Source organism: Diabrotica undecimpunctata, chromosome 1 (assembly GCF_040954645.1).
Source record: "Diabrotica undecimpunctata isolate CICGRU chromosome 1, icDiaUnde3, whole genome shotgun sequence".
Lineage (NCBI taxonomy): Eukaryota > Metazoa > Arthropoda > Insecta > Coleoptera > Chrysomelidae > Diabrotica > Diabrotica undecimpunctata.
The window spans coordinates 130,670,487-130,697,493 of record NC_092803.1 but is presented as its reverse complement, the minus strand read 5'-3'; the positions used below and the strand labels follow the sequence as shown (position 1 = coordinate 130,697,493).

General features: G+C 32.8%; 1 protein-coding gene across 2 annotated transcripts in view; it reads right to left on the bottom strand.

The window, feature by feature from the left end:
* Window positions 1–27,007, bottom strand: part of pico (ras-associated and pleckstrin homology domains-containing protein pico) — a 639,385-nt gene that overhangs the window by 235,322 nt on the left and 377,056 nt on the right. Inside the window, exon 1 of one of the 2 annotated variants that reach the window (XM_072519669.1) lies at window positions 10,452–10,783. The exons of the other annotated variant lie outside the window; for it this stretch is intronic. Within the exon in view, the coding sequence (XP_072375770.1) occupies window positions 10,452–10,637 (186 nt within the window). The 5' untranslated portion in view covers window positions 10,638–10,783. Of the gene's footprint in view, window positions 1–10,451; window positions 10,784–27,007 lie in introns of those variants that run through there. 2 annotated transcript variants of the gene reach the window in all.

Here is a 27,007-nt window from a genome sequence, read left to right as displayed (position 1 = left end):
TAGTGAGAGTAATAAGGTTCTTAGTAGATCTCACCTTACCTCTGAAATCTTGGCGATCTTGGAGATTACCAGGTAGAATTTCGGCTTGTTGCAAATCTTTTTTAACCTAGCTTGGCCATTTTGAATACCCCTGCATGATCATCTACAGCTTTCTAATTTTGATAATGTTTAGGACTTCTTTTTGTTTTCTAATTCTTTCCAATACTACTACGTCGTTTTTAACTCTGTTCATCCAGCTTATTGTAAGAATTCTTCTGCAAGCCCATATTTAGAAATCATCCAATCTATCGGCGATCCGTTTCTTTAGCCCATGCTTCCACTCTATACAGCAGCAGTTCTCTCTATAGAGAACACATAATACCTCAAAAGTCTCTCTTAATCCGATCGACAAATCTGTTATAAAAAAACAATGTTCATTTTGGTAAATGCGTATGTTGCTTGTCTAATTCTTAATTTAATTTCTTCATTATATTCGTTGTTGTCTTTAATGATTAATCCTAAATATTTGTATTTTTGGACTTACTTTTATATTTGTTCATTTACAAGATCTACATACACATCTACAGTGTGAATAATTATTTGAGATTCACAGGCAAAATCCTATATTGCTTCTAAATGATTGCTTTCTTCTGAGGTAATTCGAACATGTTAGCTATACGAGTTGATAACATTAATATATGTTAGTATATTACATTAACATATGTTAATATATTATAACAGTAAGTAATTTAAAAATAATAAAAAGATATAGAAAGTGAAACAAGTTAATAGATAAGTTCAGGAGCCAGATAGAAGTGTACCAGGTACGTATACTCTAGTGCAGAGAGACACAACGGTGGTAGCAGTACGCGTCAAGCGCGCAATGTTAACAAAAACAAGAGTTTTGCAATAAAATTCTTTTAAAAAACACATCATGCATATTTAAACTTTATTTTAAGTACGTTCTAAGTTCAAAAATAATGATTTACTGAGTTTTAGAGCTTTGAAAATGGCCGATTTCAAATTTCAAACGCTTATTATAAAACGATCAACTTTGAGAAAAGTTAATACCGACCTTTTTTTGTTCAGAATGACTCAAAAAGCTTTGTCCCGGACAAAAAAATTAATATTCGAAATCTGTTTGAAAAAAAATATTTAAACAAAATCTTAACGAAGGTGACCAGTGGTTTTTTTGATAAGCTTATATGCTGTTGTTGAGATATAATTATGGTTATAAACGGCTGCAGCAATAATTTTTTTCTTGACGTAATAAATTATAGTCTTGATCTGAATTGGGTATTATAAAATAGATATGTTAACTTTACCGACATTGATGCCTTGCAGTTCCCTATTTTTTGTTCCTATTATTGTGTGTCATCTTACATCTCACTATTATTTCTTGTGTATGGTCAGAGGATATCCCAGAAATAACAATCGAAGAAGTCTCAAAGTTATTAAATCGAATGAAAAACAATAAAGCAGCTGGTGATGAACAAATCGTTATTCAGGCAGTTAAAGCAGGTGGAAAGACAGTATTGACACAATTATATAACTTATGCCTTTCAAAAGAGGTTACACCATCTCACTGGAATAAAGCTGTTATCTACACAAAAAGGGAGATATAACAGAGCTAAAGAACTATAGACCTACTAGCTTGTTATCTCACGTTTATAAGTTGTTTATGAAGATAATAACTAATAGGTTGACATCAAAACTAGACTTCTATCAACCTTGCGAGCAAGCAGTATTTAGAGCTGGATACGGAACAAATGATCATTTGCAAATCATTAAGTCGTTGATTGAAAAAACCATTGAATATAATAGACCCCTGATACTTGTCGCATCAAAACGCATTTGATACGGTCAATCAAAGTGAAATTCTCCAAGCTCTAACACAATGTAGAATAGATCACCGATACATATCCCTCATCAGAGACATCTATCAGCATGCTAAAGCCTGTGAAAGACTTAATGAAGATACTGGGACCTTTCGTATTGAAAGAGGCGTTCGGCAAGGAGACAACATGTCTCCTAAATTATTTACAACTTTGCTAGAATATGATTGTTAAACAATAGATTGGAACGAAAAGGGCATCAATGTAGATGGAAAATGTTTAAATAACCTTAAATTTGCAGATGATATCGTTCTTATTGCAGACAGCTTTGATCAGGCACATATAATGCTCCAGGAACTTCATACTGCCACAAAAAGAGTTGGTCTTAGAATAAATTTTTCAAAAACACAATTTATGACAAATTTAGTCCACAACAAAAACATCTCAGTAGAAGACAAAGATATTGAGCCAGATGACTCCTATAAATACTTGGGCCATGAGATCAGAATAAGTCGAGACAACCAAACAATCGAGCTGAAAAGAAGAATAAACCTCGCTTGGGCTGCATTTGGAAAGATGAAGGATATTTTTAGGTCTAAGATTCCAATGTGTCTGAAACGAAAAGTATTTAATCAGTGTATTTTGCCAGTGATGACCTACAGCGTAGAAACCCTAACACTCACAAGAACAACAGTGAGTAAACTACAAGTTGCGGAAAGGGCAATGGAGAGAATAATGTTAAGAATTTCTCTAAGTGATAGAATACCCAAAGCTACTATACGCAAAAGATCAAGAGTAGCCGACGTTATTGAAAGGATAACAACACTAAAGTGGAACTGGACAGGTCATGTAGCTAGATCAGTTGATGACCGGTAGACAAAAAGAATTTTGGAATGGAGACCCCGAATATAAGCTAACACAAATAGAGGTCGATTTCCAACGAGATGGACAGATGACATAAAAAGGGTGACTACAAATTGGATTCAGATGGCGCAAATTGGACTAAGTGGAAAAGCATGCGGGAGGCCTATGTTCAGCAGTGGACGTTAAAGGCTAGTTGTTGATGATGATGATGATAGTAAAGAGTATTGTAGATAGCAAATCTTCTTGCATCAGTCATTGTTTTGCATCAAATTTGTCAAAAATTAAATCCTTTCCTTGTGATTTCGTCTCCTTATTTCTAACGTTATTATGTCCTGTCATAGACTTATTTGTCCATTGCAACTTGTTTAATAGAATATGGATCAAACTGATATGAAATAACCGAATTCTGCTTGGCACTCTATTTTTTCTTTCTATGTGATTAACACACTAAGTCTTTCTCTTGTGAACTTCTAGCACTAAATTTTGGTTTTCCTTTTATAAATTCCTGCCTTTCTCTGGTTGTCTGGTAATACTTAGTATTACCAAATTGTGTACGTAAATTAGTTCCTGTATTACATACAATATGTACTTGCAGACGCTTTGCTCCGACCTTTATCATTTCTGTTGTTAGACCTGTTATACCAGAAATTTTGTTGCTGCTCTTTAAGTTCGACTTATAATCGTTATATACAGTACTCATAAACTGTCGCAATTTTGTACATTTGTTAAAACTAACCTGTCATTTTATCTTGTGAAAAAAGGACCATTCTAAAATGTTTACAGTATCAAATTCCTTGAAAAGTTTCTTTTAAAACATCGATAGGCAAATAAATAAATAAAACTAGGTCTTGTAAATGTCATGTTCCGTCCAATGGGCCTATCATTGTTCCGTCCATCTTGCCAGCATTCAACAACCTCTCTAGCAAGACATCGATTGTATCTAGCGAATTAACGGTACACGTTCTCTTTCTTCTTTGAACTGCCGGTTTCTGCATACAAAAATGAAAGATTACGAAGGTAGGCTATCAATAATAAATGGCAGTGACTAAACTTACGGCGCACACAAGAAGACTGCCGCACGCGATGAGAATGGGTGCCGATGTACGAAATGCGGTTTGGAAGAATGATAAAATTTATACACGGTACGGGAAAGTTTACCTTAGAAATAGGTACATATTTGTTACATTTTACAGAGTTTAAGAATACGAGGATGGTTTGATAACTACGTGACCTAACAAAGAAAACCCAAGTTTATTTTAACGAAAATATTTTAATTTTCAATATACATAGTCCCTGCTATGTTAATATGAAAAATCTAGCGATATTACAAATTAACAATATCTTCAATGTAGGACGATAAAGCCAAGTCTCCAAATGGATTTTGCGGAACCAAATACCTTGAAATTAACCAAAACTCTTTGATTTTATGGCAACAAGTTTCTGCAACAAAGTTGCCTGGAACTCGCCATTTATTGTTTTCTATATATCTTTTCGTTTCTATATGTCTGTATCTTATAATACAGACATGAATGGTAGTTCAAAAAATTATCTATTTAAAAATGATAATCTTTCAATTTGACACGGAAAGAAGTATGGAATAACATATGCTCTGGCTGCTTTTGGCACAAATGTACAAAATACCTTTTCACATAGTTACATACCATTTGTCGGAATATCGAGGAAGTGTTTCCTTAAACATAAAGCATTAGAGGAATACCATTATAGACATGGTGGCTTAGACAGTACATATGTATAAAGGGATTGGTATTGTTATAACAAAAGATAATAACTTATGAAGAAATGTAATTAGGGAAGCCGACCCAAATGATCATGATAGCATAGAGGTTACTCTTTAACCTCCAATTACTGATCTACACAGTATCGAAATAAAAATTATTAATTTTAAAATAATACAGTATGTATTACATACAGTCGGCTTCCATAATTAGATTTCTTCATAAGCTATTATATTGGGTTATAACAATACCAATCCCCTTTATACACGACTTCTATGCCAATATCAAATCCCTACAATCCCCTTTATACACGATTTCTATACCAATATCAAATCCCTCCAATTCCCTTTATACACGACTTCTATGCCTACATTAAATCAGGAAATATGATCAAGTTTTTTGATAGTATTCATAGATACTGATAAGGAGAATCCAACAACCTTCCAGACGGCCGATATTGATTCATACGTAAACTTAAGTGCAGTCGTTATCTCATATACTTAGTTAACTTAAACAATCGAAATACGCTTTAGAACTGGAAAATCTAAAGAAAAAAGATAACAGTATTACTCACTATCAAAAAGAAAAACGTTGAGAACTCTGACAACTAACACATGACAAATACCGTTAACTGTAGCTAATAATTCAGGGGAAGTCTGTAAGTCAGAACTCTAAAGTCAACTCGAATCAATCTAGACTTCACGAAGAAACGGAAAATCAAGATCAACACCAAAAATACGCAACTCATCATGTTGGCACAGGAGAAAAATCCACCAGTAGTCGAACTCACAATGGAAGGAAACAGAATCTAATTAGAAGAATCAGTCAAATACCTAGGAGTCCTTCTCGACAGGAAACTTAACTTCACAAAGAACACTTAGCAAGTCAAGGTAAAAGCTAATGTTAAAAAAATACTAATACTACCTTATATTTTCAGATCCAGCCCACTATCGACGACCAAGAAAATCCTACTTTCAGAGACATTATGTTACAGAATAAACTACCGGACAATTCGGATTTCCACTCCGGAAATTGTTTTCAAAAAGATTATTAAACCACAAATGACAGTTATAAATTTATAAAGCCAGTGTAAGACCAATAATGATATATGCCTCAGAAATAAGACCCGAGACAGCCACAACGCATCCCTACTGGAAACGGCAGAGATGAAAGTACTGAGAAGAATTACAGGAAATACGCTGAGAGATCGAAAGGGAAGTGAAGACATTAGAAGAAAATATAACGTACAGTGTATAAATGAATGGACACAAAAGAGAAAAAAGAATGGAATAGCCACATAAGCAGAAGAGACCCATGTCGTCAAAATAGCAAGAGATAAATCACCAATCGGCAGAAGAAGTATGGGTCGACCGCGCAAAATATGGAGTAACAACCTTCCATAGAGGTATTAATCTGCCAATGAACAAGCAGAATTGCTTATAAAGAGGTAGTAGAAGAAGAACTGACAGTTATACACTTTTCAACAAAATTCCTTTTAATAAGGTTATAAGTAACCTGGGAATGGTTCCCCACAATATCAACTAAACCAGTAAACAAAATAATTATTATTATAGTCAGAATTATCGCTACTATTCGAAACGAAATAGACACCAACAGATGAAGAAGAATCTTCAAAAATATACTTTTAAAAAATATTGATGTTGACCAGTGAGACTAATGTCGAACAACTCACGTATATTTAGTCATTTCTCCACTAAACTGGAACATTACATTTGCATGTATTGCCTCGATCGGTTTTTAACCTGGTTCATAAAAAGTGCAATTTGAATTACCTGCATGTACGTCAACTAAGTACCGTGTTACGTAAATGAACAGGATCTTTTAATATCATAAACAGGCGATCTATTTATATTTATGGAGAACCTGAACGGCAGCTGTATTATTGTCTTCGACGGGTCATTATTTAACTTAACTAAAAAAAGTAAATACATTCCTAGCAACATTAATAATACATAAACTTAGCAACCGGTATGTGAGGACGAAGAACTATGTGAATTTGTAAGAAATTTATCATCTTGTAGTCAGCGAAGATATATGCGTAGGAACAAAATCCATAGACCAGGTAATGGTCTATAAATATCTAGGTCACAAAATTCGCATAAGAAAAGATAACCAAACCGTTGAGCTTCTTCGTCGTAGACTGACTTAAGCAGCCTTTAGCAGTTAAAAAACATTTTCAAATTATCCAACATACCAATATGTCTTAAAACAAAAATCTGTAATCGGTGTGTTTTGCCAGTGTTGACTTCAGAGCGGAAACATTGACCATGACAAGGAGAACAGTGAAAAAAATCCGTGTGGCTCAAAGGGCGATAAAGCGTGCTATGTTGGGCGTTTCACTGCGAATCAAGGTCCCAAACCGCCAGCTACGACGAAGATTAGGAGTGGTTGATGCTGTAGAGAGAATAGCAACACTGACGTGGAACTGGACGTATCACGTGGCTCGAATTACAGATAACAAATGAACAAAGCGGATACTGAAAGGGAGGCCAAGAGATGATCACTACTGAAGCAGAGGTCGTCCACTAACACGTTGAACTGACATTGTCCCCTGATTTTCATCGGAATTTTTCTGTGACACAACACACCACTCATCTCCTTCATATAGCTTCGAAATTACAGGCAGTACGGAAATAGGCCTGTACGATAATACTGTATTTGGTTGATTTCCAGGTTTAAGGATTATTATGACCTCTGCTACTTTCCATATGTCAGCTTTACTATGGCTTTTCTAGGGAGTTGTTTTAAGATTTTCCCAGTAATTAAATCAAACCCAGGTGCTTTCCTGAGATTGATGTTAGCTTTAATTTCGTTGGATACTTTTTTTTTGAGTGACCAATTTAATTTGAGTGTGCTATCAGATTTAATTTTACCACTCAAGTGTGCTATCACTTTAATTTAGCTGAAATGTTTCCTCTAGATGTTCAGCAAATTTATTAGCCTTCTTTAAATTGCTTTTTGCCCAGCTTCCATCTGTATTTCTTATTGAATTATTTTGCAAGATTGGTCGCTTTAATTTCTTAGATGCTCTCGAGAGGGAAAAATCTGTTGTACTATCATTTGTAAGTTCTCTCAGATAGTTACTAATTCAATATTTTTAATTTTTCTAATTTCTGTTTTTAGGTGTTGGGTAGCATTATTTAGTTTAGTTTTATTAGATGGAGCTATAGCACTGCCAGATCCTTCTGAGTTGGTATACAAATAAATGGTTTACAATGTTATACAAATAAATATTTAATAATATCAGACGTACTGTCACATTTATCTAAATAATGTTCAACTAGAACACGAGAATTTACATACCTAGGAGTAGCACTAAATGACAAGTGGGATCCAGATATAGAAATAAAAACATGAATTAAGCAGACCAGAAACATGGAACATACTCCAAATGGACGAAAATTACCTGCAACCAAAAATAAGCTTAGACGTCCGAATTAGAGTAACTAAATATTAAGTTTGGTCTGACCTTGTATGTAACTGAGATGTGGACACTAAAAATAAACACCGTAAGACGCCTAGAAACCTTTGAAACGTGGATCTACTATGTGCGACACAACATATAACAAATCAAGGAGTACTAAAACATCATAAACTAGGAGTAGATCATATAATTATAAATGAGAAATATAACTTAATTATCAGATTAATAACTGAAAGGGGTGTAGGCAGAAGAGTAATGTCATGGCTTCGTAACATCAGAACTTAGCAGCGATGAATGTCTAACAATTACTAAGAGCGGCGCAGAATAGTGACAAACCTCCAGTAATGGAGTGCACCAAAAGGCATTATAAGAGTAATTTGCAGACTCAATTTGAATAGTAGCTTCACAATGAAAGTCAGAGAACTAACTCGAAGATAGACACGGAAGGAAGATAATGAATTGCATTTCCATGTAATGTATTAATGGACATGTTAATGTAAAAATGAAAAGTTTTTGGATTATAATTCTGGATATATATTTAAAAAATACTACGATAATTACAGGGACGATTCTTAATAAGTTTTATAAATATGATAGAATATAAGTATGACATGCCCATAAGAATGTAAGAGAAAAAACTTTAGAGACAATTATATGATGGTACATGACAAATGTCGAAGAGTATATATACCTAGGTCACACGATCAAACTAGGCACACAGAATCAAACGGCAGAGGTAACTAAAAGAATCAGAATAACTTGGGCAGCAGTAGAAAGACTTAGTGTTAGAGGGCCATCGAACGAGCTGTTAGGAGTTCCTCTGAGCGAACATATACGAAATGAGGACGTGCGAAGCTGGACGAAGGTGGAAGATGTAACTCAAAAGAATTGCGGAGATAAAATAGAGCTGAGTAGAACACGTGGCACAACAAAACAACGAAAGATGGATGAGAAACATTATACATTGTAGATCACGCGAGCGCAGTCTTAGTAGAGGAAGAAGACCACACAAACGGTGGCTGGATGACATCAAAGCAAAAGTGGGGAGAAACTGGCACCAAATAGCACAAAATAGAGGAAAGTGGAGAACATATGGAGAGCCTTTGTCCAGGAGTGGATGCAAACAGGCTGAAAAAGATATGAGAAATTAACGAAATTAGCTACCACAAATAACAATATACGGAATTCTAGCATGAAAATTTTTTCCAGAACAATTACGAAATACAAGCAGAAACAATAAACAATATGCTTCACAAAAATGCTAAATTGACGGAGTTAATAATTCAACAAATATTCAAATAAATCTTTTCCTTAGGTCGATTTCTGAACATCAAATAATAGAAATTCACAGGCAGTTGATCAGGCAAAGAAAGCCATGTAACAAGAATGCACAAATACAAGTTACTGGCTACACAAGGAACGAAGCAACGATATAACATTGCTATGAGTGCTAAGTAGATTATGAAGAGATTAAAGAAAAGAAGAAAAAGCTGACTAAAGGCAATCTACAGAAGAGTTTCGTTCCCGGAACCCTTTTGTGTATTAATCAAAATCAATTTAAAAAGGGAATTCCTTGACTCCCTTGACACGATAGTTACGATCGCAGCACTGCCTTAATATGCCAGGATTAGGGCCAGCAAACTTTTTTAAATTATTGCTTGAAATTTCAAAGAGAAAAATCAGCAAAAAAGATCATAAAGTTAGCAATAGGTGTTCTAGCTAGACACTATCTTCTAAGTGTATATTGTTGGACGAATAAGACAGTGAACATTGTTGTTTCTACAAAACTGAAAAACCAATGGAAGAAGATATGACTGTATAATATATGTTTTGAAAATCTTATACTAGAACACCTAGAACATGTCACCTAGAAAACTGATCATCAAAAGTAAACTAGATTTATTCTAGAGGTTAATTAGATTAGAGCTATGCTCATGGATCTTGTTAGGTCAAGCTGCTGAAAGCCTATTTATCCTAAATTTATTAAACGTATTACTTATTTTTCTGTATACATCATTATCAAAGTTTGCTAAATATAAACCTTGCTAGAAACAGGTGAAGCGTTTGGTAGTTAACATTTTAAAAAGAAGAATATTTTTACCTTTTTAAACAAGATCTATTAAGATCTCACATTAAATCTAAATAGATATGCCGAAAAGCATACTTGAATTTAAGATTATTTCTATAAGTAATACACTTTAAGGACAATTTAATGTAGATTTATAAGATGGACCAATCAGTTTATGACACATAAGTAAAATGAAAATAAATAAATATTTATTTGGTTGACAATTTCTATGGTACACTAAGAGTATACATACAGGAATACATAGACGAATAATGTTGAAGAACGATAACAATCTGAGACTAACTATAAATCTGATGAATATAATCAGAATGCTTTCACTGGATAAGCTCCTAGGACTATATGCCAAAGGTAGCATCTATATGAAATTACGTATATACAGACCAGACGTGGCAATCAGTAAAATAACTAGAACAATGCAAACTTATCTAAAGACAGATTGCAAATTTTAAGGAATTTATACAGTTATTGTAGGTATTTATTGGTTATAATTGTTATAATCTTACCGTTTTTGACCCTGACGGAGACAAAAGTCTTGGAGGAGAAATATAAACATTGCGGCCGAAACCATTATTAGCACCACAAAAACTCGCACTTCTCAATATTTTGATTGTTTTCTTATCAATCTTAACCACGCGGTATTCGTCATTTTCCACAACACTCTTTGATCGAAAACTACCGCCGCAAAACATGACAGAAAAGTGAAGATTGACACAAACTTTGATACAGAAGAATAACTGTTCGTTTTCGACAAATCAAATTAACCTCATTTTCTGTGTAAACAAAATCGAAACAACTGAACAACCGTACAGTTTCTTTACACAGCTGCCCACTGATGAACTGCAATGGACTGAAATCTTTTACAACATCGAGCGATCCACACCTTTACTTACCTGTTCTGTAGTTAATATGCATAGGGGAGAGTCGCGCAATGTTAACCACTTTGGGCAAATACAATTATATTATTGTGAAGATAGATTCCAAAGGACATTAAGTAATTTTCATAGCTTATAATATAGCTCATAATATAAAAATAAATCTTATGTTAATGAGTCCTTTCTTTGAAGAATATTTTATTTTAAAAGTAAAATATGACAGACATTTTTCAAACTGTAAATTCTAAGTCTCTTGACTTAACTCTTTTTGAAAAGTCGCAATGATTTAGAAAATGCTGTAGTGGATATAAGTTCGATATTATCGTTAATTAATACTAAAAAACCTGTTTATTCTCTTCATACATTCTCAATACATATTGTAATTAGTTCAGTTAACCTGTAGTGATTCTTAGTTTCATTATAAGAAAACTTAAACTTCTTATCGTTATGTAACTTACCAGTGCAGGTGTTTTTTGCCAGTACTAAAGGGTGTTTTTTTAGAGGTATAGAACTATTAAATGGAATAAAACAAAGATGATTTTTTTAATTTACATGAAAGTGACTTTATTCGAAAGATAATCTTTCGGCATAATAATTTAAATATGATTTCTGGCATATAGCTGTCACGGCTGGCTCTGATCTGTCTGGATCTGTAGGTTCAATTTCCGATGACTTTTTCCAACATTTGTGGCCGTATATTGGCAATACCGCGGCGAATGTTGTCCTTCAAGTAGTCAATCGTTTCAGGCTAATCGGCGTAGCCCAGCGACTTCACACATCCCCCACAGACAATAGTCTAGCGGTGTTAAATTGCACGATCTTGGAGGCTAATTCATGGGTTCCTTTAACAAATCAATTGTGGTACGAGCTGTGAGACATGTTTTTCAAGTGAGGAATGAAAAAGACTGTAACGTTCTGGCCAGCATCGTTTTTGAAGAAGTATGGACAAATAATTCCAACAGTCCACGAAGCACACCTAATAGTCAGTTTTTCTGGATGTAGTGATATATGAACAACACTTGAGGATTATCTTCACTCCAAATACGACAGTTTTTTGTTTGTTGACGTAGCCATTCAACCAAAAGTGAGCTTCATTGTAAGCATGCAAACCAAGATCTTTCATCCAAAATCTTTACAACACCTTGCTTTCTATAAATTTTCATGTGATCTTCTGTTTTTTTTATTTTACGAAATACCTGTTCCATTTGAACCAAAACCTCTATTAGCATGAATATTGTACATATGTCTACTTCATCAGTGGTGGCCAAGACGTCATCACAGATCGGTTAGGTTTTACGTAGTTCAATAGTACGGTTTTATTTTGACCACAACATGCGTCTGAAAATAGCCTCAAGGGATGAGGTTAATGAGGAACATTTTCGTGTTTTTTTTTTTAGAAAAGAGATTAAGTCCATCAGAGCAGAGTATCATTTTACTCTTTGAATGACTGATTCTCGGTTTTTATTTTGATGTGCTTCATCGGTATTAAAAGTTAAATTATACATCCAAATATGTTTGGAAAAGGGTCTCACGCGAGACAGCGGACACGGGACAGGCTCTTGTCCCGTCTCGTGTCCCGTCCTGCAGCTATTTTCACTGACCCGATTTTGAAGCAATATTATTATTAAATTATTTTATTATGTTTTTTTAATATCGATAACCTTATTTTTTTTAAATTTCCTATTAGTTTATAATTTGTTTATACATAGATATTTTATCTAGGATGCACTGACAAACCAATGTATTTTTGACAGCAAAAGTCTAATTGCTAATAAAAATTTATAAAATAAAAGAAATGACACCTCTAGTAACACAAAATTCAAACTGTTTATATCTTATATCTTTTTCCTTTAATATATGTACAAACTGCAGTTTGTATGGAAGTTATAAACCGTATTTTGAATTAAAATCAAATTTTCTAAATAACGCTTGTCGACATTACTGCTGTAGCATGACTCGCTGAGCGCTCTACTTTTAAAATAAGCAATCATCCAAAAATGGTTACCGCGAGACTCACATCAATAGGAGCATACACAGGTAACAATTTCACACTCAAGCTCAACCCAAAGACTCAGCCCCTGATTATACGAAAGCTTATCTCATTTACATCAAAGGCTTCACTGAAAAAATCCTTACATCAAGAGGAATAAAGACAATATTTACCCCCCAAAAAAACTGACATCTCTTGTCCGATCAATCAAAGACAATATTCCAAATGAACAACACGGAGTTTACGAAATTCCTTGTGCAGACTACCCCCGATCTTACGTAGGCCATATAAACCGTAGAATCCAAAATAGGATTTATGAACATTCCATTTCTGTTTGCAACTCCGATTCAATTTCAGCTCTAGCTCAACACCGTCTTCATACAGATCAAAAAATTGATTTTGAAAACTCCAGAACCATAGCTCCCACCCGCTTCTATAAACCAAAAATTATCCGAAAAGCCATGGAGATTCAAAAAAGGCCAAATTGTCTCAATAAAAGAGATGACGGCATCCAGTTACCTTCGATATGGAGATCACTGGTAAAGAAAACATCGCCCGCTCCACCTTCCAATGAAAATTCCCCCTTCAGAAATCGTCGCACCAACTCCCATCCAAACCACGTCATCATCGATAGTATAAATGATCCGTCCGCTGTCCCCAGTAGTAGTAGTGCAGTGACTAGTAAACAGTGTAGTAGTGTGTGGGGCTCAGGAGACTGAGACCCCGGAAGCCCTAAGGAAGACATCAGAGAGGATGTCGAAAGCTCGGTGCAGTGATAATCGACGCGGTTCAACTCGGAAGCATGGTTGATATAATATTAATTTTTATATTAATATTGATCATAGTGTGCAAACCGTTATGGAATAAAATTGTTTGTGTCCTTTTTTTAAATATTTTAAAAAAATGCTAAGACAACCGTGATTCACGCAAGTCTAGCATAATCCATCATCTATTTTTAATGGAACATTCTATATATTTGTATGTTTTTAATAGTTATTTAACCAACAAGTGTATTAGCAAGGGCGACTAACAATTAAGATATTTTAACGCGTGAACTGAGCGAGCGCGTCAATGTTCGAGATTGTTAATCGCCATTTTAATTCACGAGTTCGTTACAAAACTTTTCCGTCGACCGTACTTTTCAGAAATAAAGATATCTTAGTTTATATTTTTATTTACTTAGCGATAAACAACAATTTTTTCAGCTTTCATTAACTTTATTCAAAGTTTAATTTTCCTTAGTGGTAGTTTTATTAATGTAAACATTAATATTCGAAATAGTACAATTACTGAAATTAAAGGAAGGTATTGATAAATGATTATGTGCTGTATAGCATTTTGACAAATTTAGATTTAAGTCTTCTTGGACCTCTGTAAATTCTGTGATAGAAGAAGCGGTGGTGCTGAAGGAAGTATTTTGACAAGGTTTAGTGGTATTTTGTCCCAAGAGTTTTTCAGCCGTCTCAAGTTTCTTCTGCATATAATTATCTATATAACCTTCTGCTACAGCAGTCGATTTCCAGCCACCTAGTCTTTTAATAGCTGAAAAGTCGGCACCACTGTCACACAGTATTGAGGCAGAGGAACGTCTAAAACAATGCCCAGTGTAGAGATGCGGGTGCTCTAATTTTAAGAATTTAGCAATAACGGAAGGAATTTTGGAAAACGAATTTATGCCAACTGGCTGTGTGGAACATTTGTTATTTTTATAAAAAATGAAAAATCGTTTATGTGGTGTGTGTGCCGATCTTAAAGAAATATAGTTTTTGATCGCATTGAGCATGGTATTTGCTTCGTTATCTACTATGGTAAATATTCTATTTGTGTGTGTTTTTGATACTTTTATTGTGACAAGAAACTTTGACCCCAAGTCTTGAACGTTATTTGTTTCTAATTTCAATGGTTCGTCCTTTCTTAACGCACCAGCCACTCCGAAAATCAAAGGAACCTACAAAATGAAATGTTATGAAATGCGAGTATTAAATATATAAACTTAATTTACTGGTTTACCTTTATCATTAGAAACACTTCGTTAGGAGCATCAGAAATGAATTTCTGGACTTTTTCTTTTTCAAGTGTTTTTGATTTCTTTGGTACATAACCTTTTTTTCTTGATAAACATAATTAACTTATTATATTTAGATATATCAATGTTTGATTTTAAGCTTATGGTTGATTTTAGCATCGAATATTTGGGCCACAAACTTGCTATTAGTCCTTTTTCAGCAATGTTTGAAAAATATGTCAACAATACAGATTCTGAATATCGTATTATTTTTCTCTCGTCACACCATGCAATAAATTCAGCGTATGTTTTTTCGTACAACACTCCGCTTTTTTCAGGCAGTAAACTTAAAGATATTTCATTTGCAGTTTCTACTACTTCTGGTGGAGTTAAATTAAACTCTTCGTCAATATCCATCTTTCGATTTTTCAAAAACACAGAATTTTAAACAATAAAGTAAATAATGACATACAATGACAGATAGTACTAACAGCGGCTACTTCATTTTAAATTTTTTAGTGGGAATATAAATAGGTATATGTTTGGTTGCCTACACCACAGTCACTGCCAATCACAGAGCGTTTAATTAATTTATGCAAGCAATGTATGTTGTGTTGTCTATAATGAAATCGTTCATTAATAGAAAGTCATTCGTTAATAGGGGTCATTAATCAATGATTTTGAGTGTGTTAAAAGTGATCATAAATGGACGGTCGACGGAAAAAGCTTCTTAACAATCTGATTTCACCGAACTATATAATGTAGATTATTATGAATAATACATGGTGAAATTTTGAAATTATGTATAACTTTCGTCAAGACATGTTAAATAATGGTATTCTTTCGGGCATTAGCTAAATACAGACATAAATTTTAACGATTATAGATATAGTGAGTTTTGTATTTAATTTCTTAACGAAAAGTATACATAATTCAAAAATTTCACCTTGTATTATTCATAATAGACCCTACATTACAGTTCGTTGAGATCAGATTGTTAAGGAGCTTTAAAAAACATAAAAATATACAGGGTGTTTCATTAAAATTAAAGCTGATTGACTAGGCTAGACCTGTGTTATAGACTGATATTTAAAATATTTAGAGCCTCCTCCCATTTCCAGTTATACCTTCTTCTTCTTCTTCTTCTCGTGCCACTCCTAGCGGAGATTGGAAATCATCATGGCCACTGCGACTTTGTTAGCAGCGCGCCTAAAAAGTTCAATCGAACTACACCCGAACCATTCACGTAGATTACGAAGCCACGATATTTTTCTTCTTCCCACACTTCTTTTGCCCTTAATTTTGCCCTGCATGATATTTCTTAAAAGTTCGTACTTTTCACCTCTCACAATGTGCCCCAAGTATTCTCAAGTTATACCTAAAGTGGACTAAAACTTCCTTATTATAAAAATATGCCGCCCTATATTATCTTATTGCGTATTTCAATAGACCAAGTCTCAAGAATTCTCTCAATATAAGATTATACTACCTTATACTGAGTGTTTTCCGAGATATGACCAATTTTATTTTGATAAACTTGCAAACATTTTGTTTAGTACCAAATTTTTTGAAGCGAAGTTTCTATACTGGCGTTGTATTCCTTTTTAATCTCTACAGTAAAATACTGAGGCGAGCGTCACGGAACTAGCGCCACAAGATGACGTCGTCACTGGTAGCGTCATAGAATAGAGGTTCTTGACATCGATTCACTATTCTCGATCAATTTGTTTCTAGTCATCATATGGTTTTCATAACTAACAAAATACAGGCATAAAATGAGAAGTGAAAAATTTAAAGAATATCTGTCACTAAAAGATTTGATTCGTAACGATTGTCAAAATTTAATAAAAGTCATAAATGTCATCTAATTAATAACAACATTGAATCATCTGGTTAAATTTTTAAACTAATTTTCGGTTTAAAATAATTTTATATATGTACAATCATTATTTTGAAACATATTATTTAGTTTATATAATAATTAAATTTACTATAAAATGATATTTATTTATATTTTATTATTATTATTAAGTCTAAATTGGACAGATTTGTTCAATTGATAGATGGGGTTTGATAGGTGGGGTTAGGAGAAAACGTAATAATTTATTGAATTTGTTTAAAATATACAAAATAAATAAATATTAAAATTACTTGATTTAATTTTAAATACATTATTTAAATTTTAAAAATACACAAAAAAACATAGTATGAAGCCCCGTGCTAGTGTACAGTACCGCCTACTGTTCCACTTTTTTATTGTCTATATTATTTAACTTTCACATTTTCTGGATAGAATAATATTTAATATACAATGTGATTGCTAATTCCTATACCTATTCTAAATAGAAAACTATTTCCTGTACCAAAATCTACCAGTTATTGAGATATTTAGCTTTAAATGCTTGTATGCTAATTTTGATTACTATTGTATGGCGGGCGTGCCATGGAAATTTTAGTTGACAGCTTCCAAAGCTATACATTGCTTTGTTCTTTTATTTCTGATTCGTTCTGTTTTGGAAATACATAAAGATCTTCTGATTGCATCAGCCTCTGTTTCTACCCGTTTCATGTTTTTTTTTTCACTAATTCTCCATGGTTCAGCGCTATAATACCACGTACTCAAGTTTTTTAACTTTTTAACCAAGGACTCATATAAATTAAATTTTGTTCCTTTTTTTATATATTCACTCCAGAGTATATCATCGCGACATCCCAAGACTTCTTTTGTTTGTGTGTGTGTTTCGTTTGTCTATTTCTTGTGGTTCGGTGTTGTTTTCTGGTATCATCAAAGGTGGTACCATTAAGTAGTTATAGCTCTGACAGCAGAGCACATATTCCCTAATCACTTTGGCATTTTGTTCAAATTTTAACACATGATAGAATGATGGGAATAAGCCACAATTAAAGGTTAAAGTATGTTTATTGACGTTTCAATTTCCACTTTGGAAATAGTTCTGAAAATACAAACATTAGTGAATTAAGCAAATTTTGATTTTAAATTTAAATTTAAATAGTAATTACTTGCCATAAGAAAATAGCTTCAGAACAACACATGATAGAATGATGTACAACAATAAAAATTCCGTTCTCAATTATGAAAAATCTCTTCTACAACAACAGTGTTAATAAAATTTAACCTTATATCTTACGAAAAATTCCAGGGGAGATATATTTTAATGAAGAATTATTATGCAATAAAAATAAAAACATATGGCATCCAAGTAAATTATTACCGTCGTGGTAATTTCCTATGTATACCTTGTGTTTAGCAGGAAGGTACTAATCAGTGTAAAATCAGTATTAGTACCAGATTTTTAAGAATCAGCTACCTGGAATAACTAATATTGGGACGGTATATTATTGGCCATTTAACACCGATATCTGTATTGTGTATGTAGACCTACAAAGAACAAGTCGATAAACCAGATAGAGGTTCAAGGAAAATGTTATCAAAGATTTATTTCAAAATATTTGGATTTTTTTTAGAAAACACTGGATGCCGTTTATCATCATTATCTTCGTTTTGTTATTATACAGGCACGGCTTTTCTTAGTATACTTCTGCATGCTGTTTAATTTTTTTGGCCAAATGAATATTAAATATTATTATTATTAACAATATTAAAATGTGATGATTGTGATGCCTCTTATATAGGGAGAACCATTCGAAAGTTATCTACTAGAATCACAGAACATTTGAAAAGACCAAACTCTTCAATTGTTGGTCACCATTTATTATCCAGTAAACATAATGTTACAAACATGCATTCGGCGTGGCTCATGTAACGGTTGCATCTCGAAAGCGCCGAGAACTTTCCATAGATGTATCGAACGCGGGAGGGGTTGATCCGTCAAACAACGAAATAGAAGTGGGATACTCCAGAATGTTCTAGTACATAATTACTTTTATATATAAACAACCTTCTGTACGCAGTCTTCCTCTCAATATGCTTCTATACAGCCTTTAATCCCAAGTGATTATTGGTTTAAAAATTATTCTGTTTCACGAAGGTATATAACATCCATAATTAGAATAAAATTTGGACACGCCTGCTATCCTAGTCATCTGTCCAAAGTAAAAATCGTAAATTCAAATTTATGTCCAGACTGTCAAAAGAAGGTGATCTAGATCACATTTTCTTCGAATGTAAAAAATACACAAAACAAACTGAAGATCTAATAAAAAATTTAGTCAACATCAAAATTTTTCCTCCGTACAATATGTGCTATCTGCTATCTCTAAATATAAGAGTTGTAAATGAATGTTTGATGGAATTTATTTGCAAAAGTAAGCTTAATATTTAACTGTAATTAGAATCCTAACCTCTGTTTTACCCCATTTGTTATTACCTTTTATCCGTGACCCAATCTAGTTTGTCTTAAAAGCAATGTCTTGATGGGTCCCTAGACGAGAAACGAGTGTCCTTGTTTTATCTCTATCCTATCCTTAATAATAGTTTTAATGCTTAAAATTTGTAATGCTACTTAAGTTTGAAATTTATATTATCTTTTTATATTGTACTACACAATCTTCTTTCTGGGTAGAATATTTTCATGTTGTGACTGGCTGTATGGCACTTGCCTATGCCATTAAAAAAAACCTTCTATGAGTTAAGTTAGTTGCTAAGATATTTTCGCGCTGTAAACTTATAAATAAATATATTTATATAAATTCGAACCGCTCGTTTTATTTAAAAACGCTACAATAATTTTAATATCAATACTGGTTTATCTATTTTACATGACATTAGTAGAAAGAAAAACTACTTGGAGTTGGACTTATTGGAAGATTTGGAAATTACAAGTGAAATAAATGAAAACTCTTATTGTCTTAATACTCAAATTAATTTAAATTGTACTAAATTTAAACCTATTTTAAAAACTTTATTGCAGCTTTACCTCGTAGGGGACCCAGCTCGACTTCCTGCACTGAGTATATCCATTAAGAGTTTATTAATTTCATATTTTAATTAATATTACTATTTCATTCTTCATAACTTGCAAAACAAGCTTGTTCAGGATCAATTGTTAGTTGGCGTTGATTACACTCTCCATATCTCTTCGTAATTTAGATATACCATCTCCACAGTTGTATATTTCAACATCTCCTACTGTTTATCAATTGGTCTTGAGTAATGCTTTGACATTTTAATTTTATGGTTTTCCCATTGACTGTGGGCTTAACTGAACTATTCCTATTATACCACATTTATACACATTGTTTTTTAAATTTTGATTTTTAATTCTAAGTATTTCAATTTCATAGATTTCTTTTCTCTACAGTATTGGTAGTGATTTGTAGACCTTTTTATTGTAGTCAACCACCAGCTATCTAATAGATTGTATAGTCTATTTCTATATTTACACTCTATGTCCACTTCAGTTGCCCCCAAACTAATATCCAAATTATTACTGACAGGTTTGAGTGTGAAATCTGGATTATGCAATCTACATAGAGTAATCTATATAATTTCATATTCCACCAGTTGACTTCCTATAGTAGCGTCAGTTGAACCTTTGGTCAATGTCCAGTTTCATAGAAATTTGAAATGTGCAGATCACATTACCATGATTGTGACTGCCCATCCAAGCTGCCATATGTCAAATGTCACTTTAACATTTCCGTTAAGATCAGGAGTCATTCTCTCTCCCGCTGTCACCCAATATGTAGCTTCTTGAAATTTATAATAATTTTTGTTTGTCCTTTGTCTAGTGTTGTGTAAATGTATCAGTTAAAGTTTATGACATTCATCAAATTGTTGGATAGCCTAATTTTGACGGAGTAAGTCCAAAACGTTATACATATTACAATTTTTTTTTATCAACCACCAACTTCGAGTTTTTTCGAAGTTAATTAATTTTCCTTTAGTTGAAGGCGGTTTCTTGGCTTATTTCTTTATTTGATTAAAGTTCATTTATTCGAGCATTCATCCATATACCACCTTAAATGAATATTAAACCTCTTCGCAGGGAGCTCTCATCTGTTTTATCCAAGGATTTTTTAGTCATACTCTTCTGGTATGGCAAGGGTATGGAAAGATTATAAATATGATAAGAGTTTAGCCATATTTTTCACTGCCCTGTCTTTATCGTTCCAGTTTTTGCTGTAATTTATAGAATTGTTTCTAAAATAATATATACAGGGTGGTCCTTAAGTAATTGTACAAAAAGAAACAGTAGATTCTACACTTTAAAATATTACGATTAAAGCCAAATTGCTTTAATAAAATGTTGATATTAAGAAAGATACAGGGTGTTAAAGTGTAAAATTAAAATTTTATTTTTCGCTATAACTTTCATGTTTGAAAATATTTATGTATAAAAATTTACAACTGGATACTTTTAAATATGAGAAATTATAATTTGATGCACACTTTGATGTAACTGATAGAGGACGCCACTTGTGCTACATATGTGGTATAAATTTGCACTTAACTTTTTTGCTCTTTAAGTTACCTGTATTTGGGATAAAAAATAATAAAGATATATTATTTCAACAAGAAAAAGGTATACTTGTTTATAACTTCAAAACTCAACAGTTTTTGAGATAATCGCATTTTAAAAATCAGCTGCATAATTCTGATCTAAGGCAATTACTCCAGGCAACGAAGAAAAAATAGACAAAAACATTAATACTTCTGAATTTTGGTATAAATACCTTTAACTAAAGTTAATAGTTAACGAAATAATAAATAAAATAAATATATCAGTAGGATAATTAATAATAGGATTTGACAAAATAACAGAATAAGTAATAGGATTTTACATCAAACATTTTCCGTTTTATGTTAAATTAAAGTCATAATCAAAACATTTTGTTTACAAACCAAATTAGGAAATAGTTAAACTACACTTGAGTGCAAAATAATCGACTCAAAAGCGATATTTGAGATTACACCTTCTGTTTCAATGTAAGAATTATGAAAATAAAAAAATGTAATGTGCAAACAATAACTTTATTATTGAACTTACAAAAACTGCTATTGCATTACTTGGAAGACGGATTATAAAAACAATATGCAATACAGAGTTTCCTAAATATTCATCATTGAAACTAACGTAAGAAAGACGTTATGAACAGAGAAATCATCAGTTACAACATGAATTTCTTAATTATTCAGTATTTAATAACACCACCCCTACTCCTAATTACACTTTCCAATCGATTTCGCAGGAATCGGATGACTTTTTTAGTAAATTCTTGAGGCTTTGCTTCCCATTCATCATTAAGCGCAGCTCTCAATTCTATTGTGCTCCTTGGTACATGATTTCTGTCCCGGACCCATCGTTTAAACTTATCCCAAACATGGTCTATTGGATTTATGTCCGGGCTTAACGCAGGCCAATTTATACCGAATTTATAGGTATACCGATCTCGGATAGATAGGTGGTGGTGACTCGTGCGATATGGCATCGTGCATTATCGTGCATTAAAATGAAGGCATCACCAATAAATCCCGCGTATGAAACCATATGTTCTGCCAAAATGTCTCTGATGTTACGATCTACCGTTAAACCTCCTCCACGATCTCCACCAGGCACGAAAATCAACTCGGTTTTCCCATCCATAGAACTGTCTGCCCAAAACATACAAGAATCGACTTCATGGCACAATTCCTCGTATACAAAATTGAGCAAATTACTCTACTGGCCTTCCATAGACTCGACGACTCTTGTCGTTGGCATGTAGGCAGATCCTACTTCCATTGGAGAATAATACCTGACTCCATTGATAGTAGCTCCAATCCAGATGTTCACGAGCAAATTCCAATCGCCTTTGCTTCTGGACTGTAGTTAGGTTGGGACCCATAGCTGCCCTTTTTGGTGTCAGTTTGGCTGCCTTTAGTCTCCTTCAGACTGTCCAAACGCTGGTTACCACACCTCGGACCTCTCTAAGCTCTTTTTGGAGTTTAGCACCACTCAAATGTTGATTTCTCAGGGATTTCGATACAAGAAATCGATCATCTCTCTCTGTTGTTATTTGTTTACGGCCTTCTCCTTGTCGACGGATATAATCAGCAGTATCTTGATATGCACGATACACTCGGGACACACCGTATTGGTTTAAATTTAGTCGATTTGCCACGGCCCTCTGGCTCAGGCCTTCTCTCAATAATGCTACTGCTTGAATTGCGTTGACGGGTGTGGTATCCATTTGTAATGCAGTTGCGAACTTAAGTGACTGATCTATTAGTGGATCACTATGGAAATTGATGCGTACGATATTAACCGAACGCGTTAAGTCAGTGCTTGTCGATTTCAATTAGTTAAATTCTGACCCCCTCTCCACTATTTATAATTTTTTTGTAATGAGTCATCCAATTCACCAAAAAACAAAATTTTTTTAAACCTCAATAATGAGGTTAATAATTGTACACTAAATATTTTTAAATTTACACTTTTTAGATTGAAACAGGAGACGTACTTTCGGAAAATAATTTTGAGTCGATTATTTTGCACTCAAGTGTAAATAACATAACTTTTTGTCAAAGTAAGTGTTCGATATGTCCACCACTTTCTTTAATTCATTTGTCAATATATTCCATAAAAGATCGTCTCATATTAAATAGCATCATTGGTTCTAAAGAAACTGCTGCAGTGTTTATTTCTTTCCATAGTTGGTTGCGAATGTTTATAGGATTCTTATAGACACTTTGTTTTAATGCGCCCCATACACCAAACCCAAACGGATTAAATTCGGGGCTACGTGATGGCTATAATGTATAGGATGAATATATTATTTTGGATACATATCCAAATCTTATGGTATATTGTGGCACTACATCTTATTTGTCGCAGAAGTTAAATAATGTATTAAACTGTGATGTATCTCTTTAATTGGTTACTTATATCCACACGGAATAACCAATCGATAACATTACTTATTTATATGATTACGTTACAGCTTACGAGTAACTATAATTACATCTCAAACAAATGGACTATTATGATTTACTAACGAACTAATATGCTGAACTAAATTGCCTGTGTGTTAACTATATTTATAACAATATCGGTAATTAGGACAACGATGATGTTTTTGTAAAAATGCTGAGTCCTTCAGGTTAGATTTGTAGCAAAAGTATTATGGAACAGGACACATATGTGTTATTCAATACCTGTGCTCTAGTTTCTATTTGTCCTAATAAAAATGGGTAAACAATTTACGTAATGAACAATAAGTATTCTTTTCTGATTTTTTATGAATTGAATAATTATATCAATATCTCACCACGTTGCCAAGGAATATGACTACCACGACCAATCCAACGTTCAGAAAAGTTGTATTTAAGTATGTTCTAACTGCCTCCTCTATAGAATGTGGTGGTGTAACATCTTGCATAAACCACATATTTTGGGTTTTTAGCATTTTACAATAGAGAAAAAGTAATACAACGCCATTATAGAAACTTAAGAAGCAATAGCAAAGGGAAATTGTAAACATGATGGCCAACGTCTGAATACGGACACGGCACCTAAAGAAGAAGATGAAATATATTTTCTCCAATAAGACATTTAGCACCCATATCAAATCATTTTGTGATGTTACATTATCATCTTTGAGTTGTTTTAATAAGAATAAACTATGAATTATGCTTATCTACAGCTATTCAGTGCTTTACCGCACAAATGTCAAACTAAGAATTACTGTGCAGCTAACCTATAAAATGCATTTATCTCGAAAACGGTTGAATTTTTAGGTTACTAACAAGTATACCTTTTCTTTGTAAAAATAATGTATTTTATTATTTTTTAACAAAAATAGAGCTAACTTAAAGAGCAAAAAAGTTTAGCGTAAATTTATGCCACACATGTGGCATAGGTGGCGCCCTCTATTAGTTACATTAAAGTAAGTATAAAATTTAAATTTATCCTACTCAGTAGCATCCAACTGTAAATTTTTGTCCAAAAATATTTACAAACGTAAAAGTAATAGCGAAAAATAAAATTTTAAATTTCCACTTTAACACCCTGTATCTTTTTTAATATCAAAATTTTATTAAAGTAAGTTGGTTTAAATCGTAATATTTTAAAGTGCAGAATCTACGGTTTCTGTTTGTACAATTACTTAAGGACCACCCTGTATATCAATTATTAAACACTACTGAATATCTACTTGGAACGCATGATTTATATGATCCAGCACTAATGAGAATAAATATATGTCTTCCTGTCTTCCTTCTTCTTTAGGCTCCTCCTTTTATGAGATTGGAAATTATCCTCATTTTAACATTAATAATCAAAATTATAAAGAATATGCAATTCATCTAAGTAATGCATTTCCCCATTACTATTTGACCCAAATATTGAAGTTTCTTAGTTTTACTACTTTTTATAATCACATTTTTTGCTCATCCTGTTATTGTTTCCATCCATGATAGGAGAATTTATTTTATTAATTTTAGATGATATTATGTTGTGTATACGATAAGAAGAATACAAATAAAGAGAAAGGGGAGATCAAGGAAAAAAAAGCACAGCAAATATAAGAGATCATAAAGAAAAAAAGAAAATAAAAGAAAATAAAACAGATATCAAGAGACAGGAAAAACTGTCTTGGTGGCGCAGTAGTAACACCATCAACTTACTGAGGATACAAACTTCGTGATGTCGGGAGTTCAAATACGGCAGAGAGGAGAATTGTTCTTAAAAAAATATATCTTGTTTGTCGGATCGGCACTCATATGAGGTACCGCAGTCGTTCGGATATAATAAACGATTCTTTGTAAAGACAATGTAGCTAACTTTATTTAGTAACAAGGCAATTACTCAACACACATACTAAGACATACACAATGTACAATAAGCCAATTGGCTGAAGTACGACAAAAAAAGGGACAGAAAAAAAATGGAAAGAATGGATAAAACAATAGCTATAAGTAGCTTCGATTCCTTTAAAGGACATAAGAGGAAGTTGAAAAAAAAAATATTTCCGATTGAATTTACTGTCCAGGTTTTCAAGCTCTATAAAAATATAAGGAAGGTGTAACATCGTAACATTCTGATGCAAAGCTTTGGTACAGTTGGAGTTGCAAAGTAAGCCCTTCAATTTTAGGAATTCACTATTTATTTTAGATATAATTTATTTTTGTATCCAAGTTATCCATTTTCCGTTAAGCATCGTCCTTAGTATTTGCATTATGAAATTATCTACATTTATTGATTGTTTTGAGACTATTCTGATTTTTCACATGTGCTGTTCACATATTTAGTATACGTTGTAATTCTTTCATATAGTCTCCATTACCCACAATACCTTCTACAACTTTCGATAGAGGGCTTTGAAATATGACTTCAGTGAAAAAGTTGAAACAAAGTCTTGAAAACAGGCATTCTAGTCCAACTCTTCTATAGTTATGCTTTTTTCCTCTGTTCAGTTACTCTTAAACTCCAACCCTTGCTGATTGATTTTGATACAGATTTTATACAATTTGTGGGTCCATAATATTTTCCTCAAAAATAACGAAAACGAAAAGTAAACACTTATAACTTCCTAATATAAAATGTTCAATTGGATGTTGTTTATATTACCAGTAAAATAAAATATTACATCGTTTGAATCTTATAATTTGTATTCACACATTTCAAAGTCTCCATATTATAATGGTAAACTGCATATATAAGAAAACATATTTTAAAACGATAAATTAAACGCTGCGAAATTTAAAATATTGCAACAGAAAAAATGTTAAAAGGTGCAACGAGTGAAGTCATATCTCTTATAAAGTACAACGATATCGTTGCTATCATTCTCAAATCCCAGAAAATTTAAGCACGACAGACAAGTACGAAGTAAGCAAAAAGGGGGCAATTGAAAGGATAGTTAACCATACCGTGACCCTCTGTATCTCTTTATTTTTTTTTTTTTGTAGTTGAAGCAATATTTGTTCACTCTCCATGCAACTACGACTTACTAGATGATTTTTAAAGTGAATACTTCTTATCGCTAGGTATGATGATTTGTACGGGTGCTAAATACTATTTAGTGTGATATAAAATAAAATAAATTAAATAAAACTATATAAAATTAAATAAAATTCAACCAAATTAAATAAAATTAAATACAATTAAATAAAATTAACTAAAATTATACAAAATTTAAAATTTAATAACATTAAATAAAGTTAAATAAAATTAAATAAAATTAACTAAAATTATATAAAATGAAATAAAATTATAAAAAATTATTACA